Source organism: Eurosta solidaginis, chromosome 5 (genome assembly GCF_040869045.1).
Source record: "Eurosta solidaginis isolate ZX-2024a chromosome 5, ASM4086904v1, whole genome shotgun sequence".
Classification (NCBI taxonomy): domain Eukaryota; kingdom Metazoa; phylum Arthropoda; class Insecta; order Diptera; family Tephritidae; genus Eurosta; species Eurosta solidaginis.
In genome coordinates this window covers 253,654,181-253,674,416 of record NC_090323.1, presented here as the reverse complement: position 1 = coordinate 253,674,416, position 20,236 = coordinate 253,654,181, and the positions used below count along the sequence as shown (strand labels likewise).

Genomic DNA, 20,236 nt, shown 5'->3' with positions numbered 1-20,236 from the left:
ATTATGTCACACTTTAGCGTTGTCGTCTGGCTAGACAAATATATTTTTAAGCCTGCATGACCTCATAGATTGAATTCATTTCAAAATTTATCAATAAAAATTTAAACTGATGACGAGTTTTCTTCAATATTTAAATAAAAATTCAAATATTTGTGGATAAAATTAAAAGTGACAAATTTCGTCTGACCAGACGGCAACGCTAAGAAGTGTTGAATTTATTCACCGCTAATCGGAGGGTTAATTCTTGTATCTAGTCTGTAAAGTTTTGCGATCATAGATTGAATAAACGAAACTAAATAGGCCCCTATTATGAGACAAATCCGATCTTCGACCAACGAAAATTTCAACAGAGATGAGGTACCCCAATTCGATTTTCTCTGCTTCCGCGAGGTACGTCAAACAGAGAATAGAGACAATACATCTGTCAATTGGGAATAAATAACAGAAACAAAACAAAAAGTGCAATCTTTTATTTCACACTCATCTACACATATTTTACCTAGATTAGTTTTACATCACTTTAGTATTCTTCAGTTTTAAATATTTATAACAAAGTGAAATGTATGCAAATGTCCTAAAAGCTGGCTGTCGGACCGCAGCACACGCATGGAAATTCAAAAATGGTAATCAATTCTTTAATTATTCATAGATAGCAATATATAAAAATTAGTTGATCTATTTTTAAGTACGTGTTTATGTATGTCCTGTGCTTAGCCTTTTCCCACGAAGTCATTAAGCATTGTTGAGTGGAAAAACAAGCGAATTCTTCGTATATAACTTGACAGTCATTGATGTTTTAGCGTTATTTTTATAATAAATACATACATAGGATATATATTTATAAATTTTTGACTGGAAAAATTGTGTTTATTTAAAATCATTCAGAATTAGGTAAACTACGTCTTGACTTGGCAAAAGCAAACACAGAATTCACGCATCATTTATTAAAAGGTAAACATCTTGAATCTTATTCAATTTAATATTAGAAAATAAATTTTTGTATTTTTGTATTAACTTTTGTTGATTTCTTGTTGAAAATGACGTCTCCATTATTGGCTTTCCTCCTAAATTCGTATAACCTGGCGACCACACTACCGCTGTTTTATTGACGCAAAATAGAGGAGACGCATACACATCGTAATCGATTTTCTCTGCGCAAACATTGCGAATTCATACAAGTGGTGAATGTTTGAAAAAACGCTAACAATAGTAAATAGTCTGGACGACTTGTTGAATCACTGTTCGATTACTTAAATTGTTTGCTCAATAGTTTTTTTTAACAGTTTTTTCGATGACTGGTATATTGCACTATTTACATTTTTTAAATGTTTGCTTAACTGGCTGCTCATATTTTCACAATATGTAGTCAGACTGGCAACGTTTTATAAGACGGTGCACCACCTAATTTTTATCAAAAGTTATCAAAGGCGGTATCAAAAGACCTCCGTTTTTAGAATCCGAAAGCGAAAATTTAAATTTTTATTTCTGTCAAAAGATATTTATTTATTTATTTATTTATTATTGTGGCGTTTTAAGCCTAAAACTTAGATTATTACAAATTATAAATACATTTTAATAATAATAGGATTTCTAGAGTTTGGGGTGTCGGAATGCATGAGATTCCGATCAGCACGGCAACTGGTGGTCCCAACGGGCGAGTCTTGGAGTCATCTCATTGGGAGGTTGGAAGAACGTGTTCTCAATTCTGCCCTACTACAAGACGTATGATTACACAGTTTTATTATTTATGCTGTCGGAATTCATTTGGTTCCGGTCAACCCAAAAGCTAGCAGCTCAGCAGAATGAGCCACTCTTATCGGAGGGTTGGAAAGGATATAAACAAAAAATTGGTTCAAATTTTCATGTTGTTGTTGTTTTTTCCAGATTTGTGGTACACACACACACACTAATGCAGAAAAATGTTCCTTCCCATCCCCAAGTTCCATGAGGAGCTTGGGTTCGCCAGAGCCTCGTCTGTTAGTGAAACAGGATTCGCCGCGGATAGGTGAGGTTGACAATTGAGTTTGGAGAAGCTATATATTGCGCTGGCAACCTGAAGAGTTGCGCTACACAGCCCCTTGAATCTGGTATTTTAGTCGCTTACGACCGGCATACCTGACTTACTAAACGGTTATGGCCGTCCAACAAGGCGCGCAAGTCGCTCCTTCGCTCCGCCAACTGGCGCCAATTGGTCACACCAAGGGAGTTTAAATCGTTTTCCACCTGGTCCTTCCGACGGAGTGGGGGCCGCCCTCTACCTCTGCTTCCATAGGCGGGTTCCGATAGAAACACTTTCTTGGCCGGAGCATCATCTTTCATTCGCATAACATGGCCTAGCCAGCGCAGCCGCTGCGTTTTAATTCGCTGGACTATGTTGATATCTGCGTATAGCTCGTACAGCTCATCATTAAATCTTCTTCAGTACCCGCCATCGCCAACGCATAGAGGTTCATAAATCTTTCGAAGAACTTTTCTCTCGAACACTCCCAAAGCCGCTTCATCTACTGTTGTCATGGTCCATGCTTCTGCCCCATATAGCAGGACGGGTACGATAACTGACTTGTAGAGTATGATTTTCGTTCGCCGAGAGAGGACTTTACTTTTCAATTGCCTACCTAGTCCACAGTAGCATTTATTGGCAAGATTGATTCTTCGCTGGATTTCAGTGCTGATGTTGTTGCTAGTGTTGATGCTGGTTCCCAAATAAACGAAGTCTTTACCTATTTCGAAATTATGGCTGCCAACAGTAGCGTGGTTGCCAAGGCGCGTATGCGCTGACTCTTTGTTGGATGACAGCAGGTACTTCGTTTTGTCCTCATTCACCATCAAACCCATCTTTACCGCTTCTTTTTCCAGTTTGGAGTAAGCAGAGCTAACAGCACGGGTGTTTAGGCCGATGATATCAATGTCATCAGGCATACCTACCGCGGGTATATCTGATCCCCTAACCCTCTTACGGTTCTCTACGGTTTTTTGTAAATAACTTTCGAAAGAAATACAATTTTTAATTTCCGCTTTCCAATTCTTAAAACGGAGTTCGAGGCGCGTCTTTTGAAATCGCCACTGATAATTTTTGATAAAAATTAGGTGGTGCACCGCTTGTAAAACGTTACCGTCAGACTTTCTGCAGACACTTTTAAAAGAATTGAATGGGGAGAAAACGAACATTATTCGATTTTTGTGTCTTTTGGAAAAATAATGCTCTTAATTAGATGCATTTATTAATAAAATAACTTGATCGATGTGAAATTTTTTAAAATAAACACCACGACAGTAAATAAGCATCTATGTGTTGGGTGCATTTTGCGTTAGCCATCTCCTTTTGACAGTGCAGTGAGAAAAATATAATCAGCTGATGAGATGAGCCAACCATCATCAACTTATATATTTCCCTCATTTTCCCTAGCTTGCAAATTCAAGAACAAATTGAAATTCAAATTTATAATTTTTCTTTGTTTGTGACCAAAGTGGGTTCTACCATATAAGTTTGGATCACACTACCTTCATTTATGGCATACCAAAATTGTTTAACTTAGAACTGGCAACACTAACACAACTAACAACTTTCTTCCATATTTCGTTTTGCATGGCTTTCCAGCTGTCAATTGCAATTATCCCGTTAACTGGACGCGATTTATAAAAAAAGACAGCATAAAATCTAGTTTGCATCGACAACAAATACGTGAAGAAATACGTCCGCAATTATCACAAAAATTAAAAATTTGGTTGCGTTCACGTTTGTATTCGTATCGTTATTATCGCGAATCGCCTTCATTTGCTGTTACTGTAATCGCTTCAAAACAATCCCAGCCACTAACTTCCTCTGTGTTTGCAAATATAAGTTGTGCGCAATCATCACAACGTAAAAGTTTTTTATGCACAGAAAATTGTCATTTGACTGAACATCTGGACACTGTGATATCTTCCAAGCAGTACGTTAAACAACAAAAACAATTCTATCGCGACTATTCATCATTATCATACGGTGCGCCACTTAAATACACTGAAGCACCGCTTTTGGGTGATCTTTGCCAAAAATACGGGTTTGTAATTACACGTACATCTGCTGACGTAGGTCTGAATTACGTTGCTACTGGTGGTCATAGATTTGAACAACGTAGAAATATGTCGACACCAGCACAAAAGGAATTTAAACGACTCCCCACCAATGTTGTGCCAACACACTATGACCTGGAGTTGCAGCCAAATTTAGAGGCTTTCACTTTCGAGGGCACAACAAGCGTGCATATAAATGTAAGTAAAATAACTTCCTTTCCCCCCAAGTTGTCAACCTATGGTTTTAATGTTGAGTTAATACGTGTCATCACTACAGACATAAATGTGTGTACAGTGGCTCACAGCTTATTTCGTGCAGCTTCAGGAAAAAAACTGTAGTTATATAGAAAGGAAACTAGTGACGGTGTCAAAAAAATTCAAATGCACAGTTTTAATAAAAATATGCGGAACAAGTGCAGAATACATACATTTGTCAAAAAAAAAAAAAAGTCCGACTTTATAGAGATTTTTATGCTGATTCCAACGGTATATTTATTTTTTGGTGCAAATGAAAGGTTTGGGGTAATTCCATGTCAAAAGGCGAAAATATGAATTTTTCAAATCAAAATATCTCCGAAACTAGTGTATGGATTTCAAAAATTAAAAAATCGAAAAATAACTTATAAAAATATCTTTCATCTGATGTATATATATCTTTAACTTTTCTAGTCTTTATTTTCCAAAAATTTGAAAAAGCTCTTTTTTGCATTCGTGAATATTCCTTATAACTCTTATGTTTATTGTTATGCTAGCCGATCCAACACCGGCTGCGCCATGCACAGTAATTCTGAGTAGAACACCTTTCTGCATAGGCGGCCTTCGGCCGCGCTTATAAAAAAAATGGGCTACGCCATGCCAAGTCCGGGTGTGTACACCCGTCTGTGCCGGTGTTGGATCGGCTAACATAACAATAAACATAAGAGTTATTAGGTAATATCAGCTCGTTGACAAATGCAAAATTTTAAATAGTTTACCTTTGACGTATATTTTAGCAATAAAAAATTAGCAATGTTATACATTATGTACTTTTGCAATTAATTAATACAATGCATAAACCAATACATACATAAATAACATCATGTATATACCTACATCGATAAAAATAATTGAACTCATATGACACCCTCTTTGTTTTTCGCCCCTAAATAATCAAGTTATACCTTCTAATATAAAGATATATATACCAAATTAAAGGTAATGAAATTATCTTCAACACGATAGTATTAAAGTATTTTGCCAATAACACACTTTTTTGACTTATTATTCGATTGATGATAAGTTAGCAATCATTTTCCCATAAAAACATAATTTTTTATAGAAATTTCTTCTAAATATAGATATTTTATATATCAAACAAAACCTTGTTTTATTACCTATCTAAAGACATTACAATTTTCAAGATTGACTCAATAGTTTAAAAGATATTTTGTTTAAAAAAAAGTAAAATTTACATTTGAATTACTCCTATAGTTATTTGCCCCGAAAAAAAATTATACAGTTGAACTCACCATAAACACCACTACCGATACTCATATACATTTTTTTAATTTGACAAATGTATGTATTCTGCACTTAAGCCAAATATGCTTCTATTTGAACAAATACCTAATTCATTTCCTTTCATGTGTTTACACGTTTGTGCTAATTATTTAATAAAAACTAAAATTATCTCAAAAACTAAGGTCACAGCTTATTTCGTGCACTGCGCCCTGCCTTAGAAAAAAAACTACTTTTTATTTAGTTTAGTACCTCGTATGACCATCTTTTTGTTAAATAACATCTTCAATATGATTTTTCATAGATGCAATTAGTTTTTGAGCGGCTTCGGGTGATACCTTATGCCTTTCTTCGACAAGAGTAGTTTTTAAATTGCTAATCTTACCAATCTGCCTTTGCCGTGTAGCCGATTCCAAAATTGTCCACAAATTTTCAATGGCATTTAAGGCGAGAGATTGTGGAAGTGGATTCATGGGGTGTGGACAGTTCCATATTACCCATGCCTGTACAATCGCGGCACAATCCAGGATTTGTGTTAAGGGTATTTGTCTTGGTTATTGCGAAATCGATCACGTACCTCCCTTCACGCTATGAAGTTTATATTTAATATTAAAAGTGAAAATGTACCTGAATATCTAAGTAAAAACGTAGTATTAGTTAAGCAAACACATAACATTAATACAAGGAATAAACACAATTTCAAACTGCCTTTATTCAGAACTGAAAGAGATCAGCAAAATATTTTTCATAAAGGTCTAAAAAGTTTCAATGAACTGCCTATAGATATAAAAAGTTGTAATGAAATCGTAGCTTTTAAAGCAAAACTTTATGAATATTGTAAAACCTTAGCAATAAGGTAGTAAATTGTAATATAATTTAATTTATGAATTAGGCTTTTTTGCCGTAATAAATAAATGAAATGAAAAATGAAAATTAAAGTGAGGTGTAAAGCAAAGACAGAGCTCAACAAGCATGTTCCAATAGAAGAATATTTTTATTAAAACTGCATTTGAATTTTTTTGACACCGTCACTATTTTCCTTTCTATATAGTTCAACAGTTTTCTTCTATAGCTGCACGAAATAAGCTGTGAGTCACTGTATATGTATATCAGTGATTTGGTGTATGGTATGAATGGAATGTGAATATGGGATGGAGAAAAAAATATAAATTTTTACTTTCACTTCGGGTAACACATAACATGAAAGAAAGCAAGCAGGAACACCGTGGAAAAAATGAGCGGCGTTTGCGTTGGTTGATTATTGTGGATTACTTCATACATACATTTGCACATACTGTATCGGCCAAAACAATCGCAATGCCATTAAACAGCAAATTTTAACTAATAAGGGCCGAGCAGAAATATTCTTTACTAAAAAATGGAATACATCTAAATTATCCTTGCCTTTAGGAGGGGACTAACATTAGTTCACCAGAAAAAATATTTCGTATGTTATGCTCTTCATTTTCGAATTTCTTACTTTTTTAATATATTGCTTTTTAATCTTACAAGATCATCATTATCTAAGAGTGGCTATTGAACAGCTTCCGCCCCAATTTTTCTAACTTCTATAAATAACTAGAAATCATAAGATGCCAGATCTTAGGAATATGAATATGCAGTTTAGCCATGGTCCATGGTTCCATGGTATAAATATTACATGGTAAAACCGGTGAGAGCCGAAATGCCGTTTAAAAAATTTTTTAAATTCTCACTGCTCTCACATTTTTATTTTTTTATTTTGGTTTTGATTTCATAACAGAAGTATAACAGACTGTAATATATTTGGTAATTCTATGCGACAGCATGACACTCTTAATACACGTATCAAGAGGGGTATCAAAAGACGCGTTTTGGATACAGGATCGCAAATCCGAAAGAGGCGGTAAAGCATTTTGGGTCTGTCAAGAGATATTTGCGGTAATAGTCTAGTTGAGGGGTCGACTGCTAATACGCTACCAAAAATATCGAGAGAGGTGTCAAAAGACGCGTATTAACCTCGAGAACAATAATCTGAAGGCGGAAAAGAAAAATTTTATCTCTGTCCGGAGATATTTGCAGTTGAAGTTGGCGATTTCCATGTGGTTGTTGTTGTGTTTGTACCCACCAAAAAAATTGTGCATCACCGTGGCGGTAGCCACGGTTAAACCACACACCCGGACGTGGCATGGCGTAGCCCAGGGTTATTTTTTATAAGCGCGGCCGAAGGCCGCCAACTCAGAAAGGTGTTCTGCGCAAAAATACTATGGATCCCACCCCGGTTTCGGAGGTACCCGCGGGTCTTTTTTCGGTTTTTCGTTAATATCTTTTGAACGCGTCAATATTTTTATTTTCCGCCTTCGGATTATTAATACTGATGTCAAGTCGCGTCTTTTGACACCTCTCTCGATATTTTTGGTAGCGTATTAGCAGTCGACCCCTCAACTAGACTATTACCATATTTGCAAAAGAAGTATTGAAAATTGTGGTTGTTATAATTTTGATGATTTTGTGGTACCCACAAAAAAAATTGTGAACATAAGTGTTTTGCGCGGATATAGCTTTGGTCTCCAAACCGGTGTTGGACCCACTCAAGGTAATTTTTTATAAGCGCGGCCAAAGGCCTCCAATGCAGAAAGGTGTTCTGTGCAAAAATACTATAGATCCCACCCTCGGTTTCGGAGCACTCCGGAGTTATTTTTCGGTGATTCGTTAATATCTTTTGAACGATCTAAAATTTGTATTTTCCGCCTTTGGATTATTGTTGTCGAGGTCAATACGAGTCTCTTGACACCTCTCTCGGTATTTTTGGACGCGTATTACCGAATTTTTTATTGGTGGAAATAACTTTTTTTTTGGTGGGAAAGAAATCTCAATGGTCAACCGCATTCCAGCATTTTCAATTCAAGAATTGTATTGTGGTTTCCCGCAAAAAGAAGCATCAGCCCACGATCCTCTTCTGAGGAATTTTCTTCAACAAATTGTTTAGAAATCTGCGTCTTCGCGACGAGAAGAAAAACCCGACTTACCGCCAAAGTGTTCGGAAGAGATACATATCTACTAATAATAACAATTTGGTGTAATATATATCTGAGGAGATTAAGGTCTAGCTTTCCATCCAATTCGAATGCTACGTATCGTGTATTCGTTTTTCTACGAACTGGCTCACCTAAATACATATGCCGACCCAAAAATTTATCTGCTAAGGCGGACGAACTTTTGGCGCCAAGGTAATGCCGAGGGATCCATACCATTTATACAAATTTTCGTAAATATTGTTGATGGATAGGCCAACACACTAGCTCTACACCACGGCGGCAGACTTTGACCGTTCAGCCGGAAAATTCAGACTCCACGAACTATCATACTCCAACTGGACGATGATGTTTAGCTAAGCTGCGAAGAGCTACAGCGTCTTTGCTGGCGTGGGCAAGTTATGGGAAGATCTCCACTGGGTTCGGAGAAGCAGGTTGGGGAAGACTTTGATATCTCTTGGTGCTCCCTGTTGACGTCAGTTATCGCGAAACAGCGTTAGCTGGAGTGACTTGTTACGTAACGACCAGCATCTTCTAAACGGTTAAGCGCCAATTAAACAATTTAGCTTACAACCGCGAGGAAAAGGGCCAAAACAAACCAAAGAATACCTCCAAAATAATTTTTTTCCGCAGTACCGAAGTCACTTGAGACTGCTGATATAAAGTAAAGTTTCAGCATATTTAAGGGTTAAAGACGTATCAACCAAGTGAAGAGAGATGAATGAAAAATCAATAGGGGTGGACTCCAACTTTCGCTTCTTAATTAGAAGAGGTTAAGAAGTAAGGTCTTTTCTTTTGTCCCTTTGCAAAAATAGGACGAGGCATCCATTTTTTGCCATATACAAAAAAACCGAATTCAAAACTTTTCGAAATATTTTTTCACTTATTTCATAAGCATTTTATTTTTTTGGGATTTAAAAAAAGTGAAAAATGTGAAACCAACAATTTTTTTTGTGTTCACTTTGGTTTGGCATTTCCACAAAGTTTAAGAGAGTGATTTTAAAATTTTTTTAAAAATCAAAAAACCATTATGGCCGCCAAGAAGAGTAAATGGTTTTACCTGGTAATATTTATACCATGGTTTAAGCTGGTTAGGTGTCATGTTCTAGAAGGTGGGACAGGTTATACTCTATTTTTCTTATTGACAAGAATTTTTAGAGCATTTGTAGGCAGCCTTCGGTATAAAGTTCTTCAGTTCGATAATTTTTAAGCTTTTGATCAGATCAAATTTTATATAAAAATTATACATTAAGATAATGAAATCTTTTTTCGTACAATAACCACGTATTACAAATCAAGTATAAAGTATATAAAAAACAAAATACATATGCCTAAGTGCGTTTAAGTTTCTTCAATATACATATAAATAACTAAATTGAGAGAAAAAGAAAAATTTAACATAAGAAGTAATGAGAAAGGTACATATGTATGTAGTTAAGAACTATTTTAGGTAGCCAATTTAAGTTTCATGATTAGAAAAATAGAAGTAAAGAATCGTCAGTTGTTTTGGTCCAATTGGTTTCTCATAGCCCTGAAGCCTCCATCTCCAAGCGGAAATATAGTCAAACTTACGTAAGCCAAAGACATATCGAGTGACGTGGTTAAAGGCAACCTCTATTTTATAGGCAGATCTTGAGTCGAGCTTATTGTAGATCATTTCCTAGTACGTAATAAGGGGTAAAACGAGTTGAATGAGAAGCTTTTTCTTAATATGAAATGGCGTGTAGAGCGCGGACTGGCGTAAGTTCCGCAGAGTGGAATACATCCTTCCTACCACGGAGTTGATATGATCAGTAGCAGTAAGGCCAGTATTTGTTATAACCCCAAGGATTAAAACTTTGCAGAATCTTTTCACTCTAGCACTTCAAATGCTTAAGACAGGTATTGTAAGAGTACTTTTGGTGCTTAGTTTATTCGGGAGAGTGTGCTCTTGTTTGTTTAGTTAACATTGCCTGCTGTTTGGTTTTTGGATCATAGTTACGTTGCATATCAAGCTGAACCAAACGAGGAAGGATCAGTTGCACCAAAAATAAGCCTGTCAACTTGAGTGAATTGCTGTGCTGAGTGCCAACCACCATAACCTAAGGTGAAGACAAAAGAAAAGGTACCTAACGAAGCGATCTTTTACTAGTATTGTTGTTGTTGTAGCGATAAGGACACTTCCCGAAGGCCTTGGGGAGTGTTATCCATGTTGATGGTCTTTTGCCGTATGTAGATCCGGTACGTTCCTGTAACAAGCACCATAAAGGTATTAGCCCGACCATCTCGGAACAATTTGGTATGACCACATGAAACCTTCTAGGTCATACCGCCCTCCCACCCCCAGATCCATCAGGAGTTCGGGGTCGCCAGAGCCCCATCTGTTAATGAAGCATGATTCGCCACGGTTAAGTGAGGTTGACAATTGGGTTGGAGAAGGTATATATACCCCCCAGCGGGTAAGGGGGTAAGAATATACCCGCGGTAGGTATGCCTGTCGTAAGAGGCGACCAGATACCAGATTCAAGGGGTGTGTAGTGCAACCCTTCAGGTTGCCAGCGTAATATATAGCTTCTCCAAACCTAATTGTCAACCTCACCTATCCGCGGCGAATCCTGTTTCACTAACAGACGAGGCTCTGGCGACCCCAAGCTCCTCATGGAACTTGGGGTGGGGAGGGAGGGGATGGCCTGAAGGTTTAATGTGGCCACATAAATCGTTCCCGAGATGGTCGGGCTAGCACCTTAATGGTGCTGTGGTACCGGAGCGTACCGGATCTGTATCCGGCAAAGGACCATCACATCGATAGCACTCCCCAATGACTTCGGGGAGCAACCTTATCGCTACAACAACAACAACAACAGAAGGTATATATTGCGCTAGCAACCCCTTGAGAGAGTTGCGCTACACAACCCCTTTAATCAATTTGGTATTCTAGTCGCCTCTTACGACGCGGCATCACAGTCCTTCCAGTTGCTCGGCATCACAGTCCATCCCGAAACTGATTTAATAATGTATATACATATTTTATAATATAATTTTGTTCAATTTGTATGCTTCTGTAATTTATCTGTAATCCGTACTATATTTAGTCTGATTAATTGTTAAATTTGTAGACTAATAAATAAATATATTCTAAGCCCCCTAACCCGCTGGGGGTATTTTACTAGTACTCTTGAAGTCTTTTCGTACGAGAATCGTCGGTTGTTCTTCCTTTACACAGCTTTTCATCTTAACCTTATAGGCCACACATATATCTTCAGATAAGTGTTCTGGATCAATTGGTCATTTACAATTGAATGTTTACACAGATTGTTATAATTTAAAATGTCTTTAGATAAGTTCTACTTGTATATTTGTTTAAACAAAGAGATAAGAAAATCGCTATTTATGTATAAATGATTGTACTGGTACTCCTATACAATTTTATATTTTCCTTTTTTCTAAGAAAATATATAATACTTTTTTTTTAACTGCAGATATGTGAGCCAACTAAGTGTATTACACTAAACGCTTTAGATATTAAAATAAAAACAGTTGAGTTGGTTATTAATGATGACAAATTGACGCCAAATAATATATCATACTCCACCGATAATGAGACTGTTATGTTAACCTTCGATAAGGAACTTTCAGCTGGTGCTACTGGCGTCTTGAAAATGACCTTTTCCGGTGAACTTAATGATAAGATGAAGGGTTTCTATCGTAGTAAATATTTTACACCAGGCGGTGAAGAACGTTATGCTGGTGTAACGCAATTTGAAGCCACTGACGCAAGACGTTGTTTTCCATGCTGGGATGAGCCAGCTATTAAAGCCACGTTTGATATATCTTTAGTTGTGCCAATGGATCGTGTTGCTTTATCTAATATGCCTGAAAATAAAGAACAAAATCTAGAAAATAATTTGCGACGCATATGTTTTGATAGAACACCGATTATGTCTACGTATTTGGTAGCAGTTGTTGTAGGAGAATATGATCATGTGGAAGGAAAGTCCGAGGATGGAATAATAGTACGTGTATTTACGCCAATTGGCAAGAAAGAGCAAGGTGTTTTTGCACTTGAAGTGGCTACAAAAGTATTACCATATTATAAGAGTTATTTCAATATTGCATATCCTTTACCAAAAATGGATTTAATAGCAATATCCGATTTTTCGGCTGGTGCAATGGAAAATTGGGGTCTTGTGACATATCGCGAGACATTTGTATTGGTGGATCCTAAAAATACGTCACTTATGCGCAAACAATCAATTGCATTAACTGTGGGGCATGAAATAGCGCATCAATGGTTTGGTAAGTTTTTTTTTTTTTTCAACAACTTATACGAGCTAATAACAACTCCGGTTTTTTTTAAGGCAATTTGGTTACTATGGAATGGTGGACGCATTTATGGTTGAATGAAGGCTATGCTTCCTTTGTTGAATTCCTTTGCGTAAATCATCTTTTCCCTGAATATGATATTTGGACTCAGTTCGTTACAGATATGTATACACGCGCATTGGAATTGGATTCGTTGAAGAATTCACATCCAATTGAAGTACCTGTTGGTCATCCATGTGAAATTGATGAGATCTTTGATGAAATTAGCTATAACAAAGGTGCGTCTGTTATACGTATGCTACATGATTACATTGGTGAGGAAGATTTTCGCAAAGGCATGAATATATATCTTACACGACATCAATACAAGAACACATTTACTGAAGATTTATGGGCAGCCTTACAAGAGGCAAGCTCAAAACCAGTAGCTAAGGTAATGTCAACATGGATTAAACTGAAAGGCTTCCCAGTTGTGAGCGTAGAGTCTGTACAAAAAGGTGATAACCAACGCTTATTGAAACTCACTCAAACCAAATTTACTGCGGATGGCACGGCACCCGATGGTGATTACACTTGGGTAATACCAGTAACGGTGTCCACTTCGCGTGATCCAACAAAAATTGCGAAAACCTTTTTGCTGGATCAAAAATCAATGGAAGTTGTTTTGGATGATGTGAGCGCTGATGATTGGGTTAAAATTAATCCAGGTACAGTGGGTTTTTATCGTACACGTTATTCTAAGGAAATGCTTGAAAAGTTATTACCAGCTGTACGACAAATGGTTTTACCACCACTCGATCGTTTGGGTTTAATTGATGATATGTTTGCTATGGTGCAAGCAGGCCAAGCAAGTACTGCTGAAGTGCTACAACTTATCGACTCGTATCGTAATGAAACTAACTATACAGTATGGACTGCCATTACAAATTCATTAGCTAACTTGCATATACTAATATCACATACTGATCTCATGGAACATTTTAATCGTTATGGTGAGAAACTATATCGTCCAGTGGCTGATCGTTTGGGTTGGAATGTGCGTGAGAACGAAAATCATTTAGATACCTTACTAAGAAGTTTGGTTTTGTCACGTTTAGTATCATTTCGTTCTAAGGGAGTTATTGCAGAAGCGCAAAAGCGGTATGAGGCAGAAAAAAAAAATCATTACTTATGCTTCAACTTTTTTGTTTCGTGTATATTTTTAGATTCCGCGCACACGCTGACGGTCAAAATCCAATACCCGCTGACTTGCGTTCTACTTGTTATAAGGCTGTTTTGCAAGATGGTGATGAACAAATTTTCAATGAAATGCTGCAACTTTATCGGTCAACAGATTTACACGAGGAACAGGACCGTATTTCACGCGCATTGGGTTGTATTGGCAATGTAACTTTATTGCGTAAAGTTATTGATTTTGCAATGTCGGTTAGTAAAAATAAAAAACGGTTTCTCTCTATTTTTATTGTTATTATTGTATTATGCGTACAAATTTTCAGGGCGAAGTACGGGCACAAGATTCGGTGTTCGTCATCGTTGCTGTAGCTGTTAATCCAAAGGGACGCGATTTGGCATGGGAATTCTTCAAAGAAAATAATCAAAAGTTGTTACAACAGTATCAAGTAGGTTTTTGCTGAAATTATTCACGTAAATATGCTATGAATGCTAAATACATTCTTTTACTTTTGGATTACAGGGTTGCTCTCTGCTAGCTCGCCTTATCAAGTATTTAATTGAAAATTTTGCATCGGAGGAACGCGCTGTTGAGATAGAAAACTATTTTAAAATAAATCAATTTCCTGGAACAGAGCGCACTGTATCTCAAGCCGTTGAGACTATACGCCTCAATTCGAATTGGTTGAAACGCGATTTAGATTCTTTGACAACTTATCTGAAAAGTCAGTAATAGCATTATGCAAAAAAAAAAAATAATTTATGGAAAGGAAATCATAGCCTTAGTAGCAGCGACAAAAGCCAAAGCTCAATATTCATTATAACACGAAGAAACACAATATAAAGAAATCGATGAAGTGGATTCTAGTGCGATTGGTTAAGCTATGTATGTTAGCGTCACATGTTTCATTCGACAATGTGCGCGTACTGTTGCTTTTAACATTTAAGGTATTTTAATACTATGAAACGCAAATAATGAATTTAGCAGCAGTTAATATTGTGTCCTTGTCCTCGATATATTTATGTCATTAAAAGCAACTTTGCAGAAATTAAGTTACATATTGTTGGCGCTGTCGGGCAGCCAAATTAGTTTTGATGCACAGAAGATTGAAAATAATATCATAAAACCATATACAACCATTTGTTTTTGTTCGTAAAATATATACGTATTTAAAGGCTTTAAGAAGTTTAAATTTATTTTAAATACTTACTTAACACTTTCGAACGTTAGACCTTAATTCGACATTGAATGGATATATAATATTATACGATTAGTTAAAAATGTATGTACTTTATTAACTGTATCGTTTAAACAACAATTTAAAAGTCTTTATTGTAATTTGTCGTCAGTGTGCTAGAACTTAATTTAAACCAGCATTTCTATGTTTCTTCTTTCTACCAACAGCACAATTTTGCCACTGCAATATAATTACATAAAAACATTAATAGGTCCTATTGTAAAGTCGTAAATGAATTTGCATTTTTAGATATAAAATTGGATATAAATTGCATGACTGCATATGTATAAATTACAAAAATAAGAAATAAAATTAGAAACAGCTTATGAATTGTATAACTACATACTTTTAATAAGTTGGCAAGCTTTCTATCAAATGGAATGTCGAAGAGTTTAAGCTAGTCAAGTGTAACTTGATTCCCAGCTGACAATCGGGCTATTAATTGATATTGCCGGTACGCCTGCTTGTTAGATTCATGTTGTAGTTGTAGCGATAAGGCCACTCCACGTAGGTTTTGAAGTATCGATGTTGGTGGATGGATATATATCCGGTCCGTCCCGATAACAAGCACCATTAAGGTACTAGCCCTAAAATCTCGGGAACGATTAAGTATGACCACATTAAACATTATAGGCCATCCCGCCTTCTCACACCCTACATCCATCTTCCATCGCCAGAGCCACGGCTGCTGAAGAAACAAGATTCCCCACTGGTAGGTGAAGTTGCAAATTGGATTGGAGAAGCTATAAATTGCGCTGACAACCCCTTGAAAGGGTTGCGTGTACACAATCTCTTGAATTAACATAGATTCATCTGTCCTTTGATCGAATGCGAAAACGAAATGACCGACTGTGGTGTGTAGTTGGCTTGTGCATCTGCTTGGAGACAGTCGTTGTTTCCCCAGGGTGTTGCAGATATAGTTGTTGTAATGAAAGCTTTTGGGCAGTTTATTCGACGTCGATAGTCAATCGGAAACTGGAACCCTAAGTTATTAGACCACCTATCTCGGAACAGATTTGTCATTACCACGTTTAACATTCCAGGTCACTTTGGTGAAATATCTGCATAAGATAGGTGCGCCATATTTCATCAGCCTTTCTTCGTACATGAATCCAAGTCATTTTCGAGTAAGCCGTGTGGATTTAGAAAAGCTTTGACGGTTTTTTATTAAGATAAAATCCATTTACCTTTTTTATTAAGATAAAATCCAATTTTAATACATCTAAATAAAACTTAATTTCAAAAATACCAAACTTGAATTTTTTGTAGTAATATGGGAATGTAGTTTTTAACAACAAATATGTAATAATCAAGCGCTACAACTTTAATGATGAATCTGGCGGTTTTCAGCGAGTTATATGCGCTTATTCAACATTTGCGCGAACCTTTTTAGAGTCTTACATAAGTACAATTTATAAAATTTTCTAGTAAAAATTTTCTTTACAAACAATATACCGCAAGCAATTTCATAAGAGTTTTATGGGAACAGTGCCGGCACACGACGATAAAGTAAGCGTTTTCATGTTTGGTGGATGATAGCTGCGTTGGTAAACTATACGCCATTTATAGTAGAATCGTACTAGCATACTACACTGTATCTGACTTCAATACGGGATCTAATAACGAATATTTTATTAGTATTCCTCTAAAATAGTTTGTTTTAACATCATCGCTTTACGTAAGTTAATAAACTCGAGATCATCGCATTTGAAAAACCTACCTTACCTATTTCAAAAATTGGCACGGTTTAAACTTTGCAGGAGAGTTGAAAATCTTACTTTAGATATTTTCTTAGAACTTTTTACATAAAAAAGCTAGATAAATTTTCTTCTAAATAGGAAAAATTATATACTTGAACTTATAATTGCTCTCGAATTTTTCCATTAGGCGCATACTAGGAATTTCCTAAAAACTCGATTTTCTGGCAGACTTTTGTGAAACGCAAATCAAAATTACCCTGAATGTGCTATATTACACGCAGAATTCCGCTATTATTTCAAATAATTCATTGGAAAGTTTCATCTAAATATAATTGAAAAAAAAAATTTTTAATTTCAAAACACAAAGGCGTTATTATTTAAGTATAACGGTTAGTTCCTATACCATTATCCAAGCCATGTAGGTCATCAATAAGTTCCAGCATACGACGTTTAAACAAGCGTTGCTTATGACGTGGCAAAGACAATATATCGTAAAGATTGCCACGAAAAAAAGCAAGTAATTGCTGTTCATCACGTTCGTCACATTTGCCCTGCATACCCGTTGAATTCAAATTAAAAGGTTCAGCAATTGTTGAATTATTTTCACATTTTGTTTGTACTGATGGTGCCCCGGCGCCGCTTACTAAAGGAGTTGAATGCATATTTGGCTCGATTTTTGCTTCATCAATTTTCAAAGGTGGCGATGGTTGATGATTAATTTTAATGGGCACAGGAGTGGCTGCAGCCAATGATTGCCTTGTTGTCATGGGTTTGGCGTTATTATGTTGTAATTCATTTAATAATTCTGGATATTTACTATTACTTGTATTATGCGTAACTTCATTACTGTTGTTGTTGCTGCTGTTTTTATAACGATTATTATCTTTAGTATCGTCATTTGCGCTATACATTTGCATGGTGGTTGAATTGTCACCAAAATCAAGGCTACCTCCCGTAGTTCCGGTTGTTGTGTATTCGTCATTGGATGTTCTCATTTTATTATTACGTGAGAGCTTGCGCCGTTTTGTTGTTTGTCCTAGAGCCTCTTTTGATTGTAATATAAACTTAATTTCATCATACAAATAAAACCGTTTACGTCGTGGTGTTGGCAAATCATCTGTTCCATCAATATTCTCATTACGTGCAGTATTGTATTGAATACTACGTAAAAAACCAGTGCGAACATTACGCCATTTTTCGCGACAAAATACATCTGTAATATAAATGTAAAAGTAATGAATCCGGAATATGTCAAATGTATAGAAAATCACATCGATGCATCATTCATCACATCAACTAGCAAATTACATGTGTGTATGACCACTATCAAATCACTTGACACAAAATGTATGCTTCAGAAAGAAATGCATATCGTGCACACATCCAAGCAAACGCATGTATCACCTACCTGGCCTGCCTACATCATCAGCTACTTCTTGCCAAGCCTTTTCTAGTTTGTCTCGTTTTGCATATTCCGCTGAATTTACATTCCATAGACAATCACGCTTCTTTACAGCGCTAATTATTTTCATAATAAGTTCAGTATCTGCCATTTTCTCCTTTATTTATTTTGTAAGAAATTCACAGCAATCCTTGAATGTCAACGCAGCGATGCGATGCGATATCAACGATATGGCGCCCAAATTTATCGTTTGCTGAAAGTCACATCACAATGTACGCGCACTGTGGCTTTTATGCATTTTTCGCTCAATTCTCATATAATATTTCTTTCAACTAAAAACTTACCCACTAAACCATGTGAGCTCTGAATGAGCGAATAGAGGACTCTCTTTATAATGAGTTCAAAAAATATTCACAAAAAGTAAATAAAAACTCGTATTTGATGTGTTTTTATGAAACTGGTTATTCTTAAAGACCATGTGGCGGTTTAATTCTAATTTATAATCATATGTTTTAAATTTATTAAAAATGGATATCAATCAACGAAAATGAATCCAACTATATGAAAAACTTGCGTTGAATTTCATCAAATATTTCAAATACAAAAAAAAAAGATTTAATCGGCGAATATATTTATTCGTCTTCTCGTTTTGCTGTTATTCATCCTTGTATGCATTTTTTGTTACTCAGCACTGGTTCTGCACAGCAAAATTTTGTTTGATGGGTTGTGTGCATAGCATGCAGCGCTATATATCTCTTGTATTGTTTAAACTAATATGCGTTGTGAATCAAACTAATAGCTCCGACACATAAGCAGTTTTTCGTATAGATGAGTTTAGCACAAGCTTATGCATTATGAGTAGATAGCACGTATTTTTTATGGAGAACGGTAGAATGAGCGACACTGGCGCCATCTGATATTGAAAAGTGGCCAACTCCCCAATTTTGTTCCAAGCAAATCATAAGAAGAAGAATTTGACATTTCCTTTGGCTAAGGGTGTTAGCACACTTTTCAAGTGAAATTATTTTTCCCACTGGTGGTAAATTTTCTAACATTTTTCGCAATTAAAAACTGCAATATAACAATCGATTACGATACAAAATATGTTAGTAAGTATTTTTGTTGTATGGACAGAATGTTTATAACAGTGCTTCGCGAAATTTTGTATGTGAATGGGCAAGGCGTAATAAACTTCAATTGCGAAGTCTGAAGTTCCTTCATATTTACAAACGCAACATCTTGGGTGATTGTGGCGATGTTACTGGAATGCATAAGCTTGTGTTAAACGCATCTATATGAAAAATGTCATTGTGTCACGGCCTTAAGTGTGATATCGTATTTGTCCAGTGCCTGACAGGATGTTCAATATGGCTACTTTTTAGCATTTTGACAGGGGTTCAATATGGCGGCGCATAGGGCCGGCTATCTTCAGCGGGTGATAGAAAGAGATACTGAATGAGACAGCGATAGTCAATTACAAATCAGGTGATCCAATCACTTTGGAGTTTTGACTTCTATGCAGAAGATATCACACTTAGTTTAATTCGCAATGCTAGTATGTTTGATATATACCCTTAAGCGCAAAGATTTAGACAAAATAAAATAGGTTTTAGATTAGTTGCAGAATTTTTTTCTAGTAGGCGCTGTGGCTAACCATTGCCTTTTTACACATATAGCTCTTAGAAAACTATCTCAAAAGGCTGCCAATAACTTTGGCACCTCCTTTATTTAGGCTATGAAGCTGCAACGAAATTGAAATCTTTTTTGTATGAATTAAGCGGGGGTTATATGAAAATATTTATTTCCACCAATTTTTTAATTGTATAATTTATTTAAAAATTTGGGAAAATTTTAAAC

The 20,236-nt window shown here is 36.1% G+C and overlaps 2 protein-coding genes across 5 annotated transcripts; one reads left to right on the top strand and one right to left on the bottom strand.

Annotated features, from left to right (window-relative positions):
* The first annotated feature begins 470 nt into the window (after nt 1–470).
* On the top strand, nt 471–15,615 carry Psa (puromycin-sensitive aminopeptidase). 4 transcript variants are annotated; one of them, XM_067789823.1, is made up of 8 exons: nt 483–623; nt 886–951; nt 3,884–4,254; nt 12,026–12,842; nt 12,905–14,009; nt 14,075–14,294; nt 14,366–14,488; nt 14,563–15,615. In XM_067789823.1, exons 1-8 carry the CDS (start codon nt 560–562, stop codon nt 14,770–14,772), a joined length of 2,976 nt encoding a protein of 991 aa, XP_067645924.1. In that variant the 5' UTR covers nt 483–559; the 3' UTR covers nt 14,773–15,615. The 4 variants fall into 4 exon arrangements, with proteins under 4 accessions (XP_067645923.1, XP_067645924.1, XP_067645922.1 ...); XM_067789821.1 differs by having other exon boundaries at nt 3,599–4,254; XM_067789822.1 differs by lacking the exon at nt 886–951 and having other exon boundaries at nt 471–623; nt 3,599–4,254.
* On the bottom strand, nt 15,303–18,637 carry LOC137253246 (uncharacterized). The gene is made up of 2 exons (XM_067789825.1): nt 18,386–18,637; nt 15,303–18,190 (listed from the first exon to the last, which is right to left on the bottom strand). Exons 1-2 carry the CDS (start codon nt 18,528–18,530, stop codon nt 17,355–17,357), a joined length of 981 nt encoding a protein of 326 aa, XP_067645926.1. The 5' UTR covers nt 18,531–18,637; the 3' UTR covers nt 15,303–17,354.
* Nucleotides 18,638–20,236: the final 1,599 nt, after the last annotated feature.

Excerpts from the sequence above, each read along its gene's own strand:
- LOC137253246 (XM_067789825.1), bottom strand. The coding sequence starts at position 18,530 with ATGGCAGATACTGAACTTATTATGAAAATAATTAGCGCTGTAAAGAAG. Across the intron at positions 18,191-18,385 it reads TGATGATGTAGGCAGGCCAG|ATGTATTTTGTCGCGAAAAA; the intron begins GTAGGTGATACA and ends TTTATATTACAG.
- Psa (XM_067789821.1), top strand. The coding sequence starts at position 560 with ATGTATGCAAATGTCCTAAAAGCTGGCTGTCGGACCGCAGCACACGCA. Across the intron at positions 624-885 it reads CGCATGGAAATTCAAAAATG|AATTAGGTAAACTACGTCTT; the intron begins GTAATCAATTCT and ends AAAATCATTCAG. Across the intron at positions 12,843-12,904 it reads AATAGCGCATCAATGGTTTG|GCAATTTGGTTACTATGGAA; the intron begins GTAAGTTTTTTT and ends GTTTTTTTTAAG.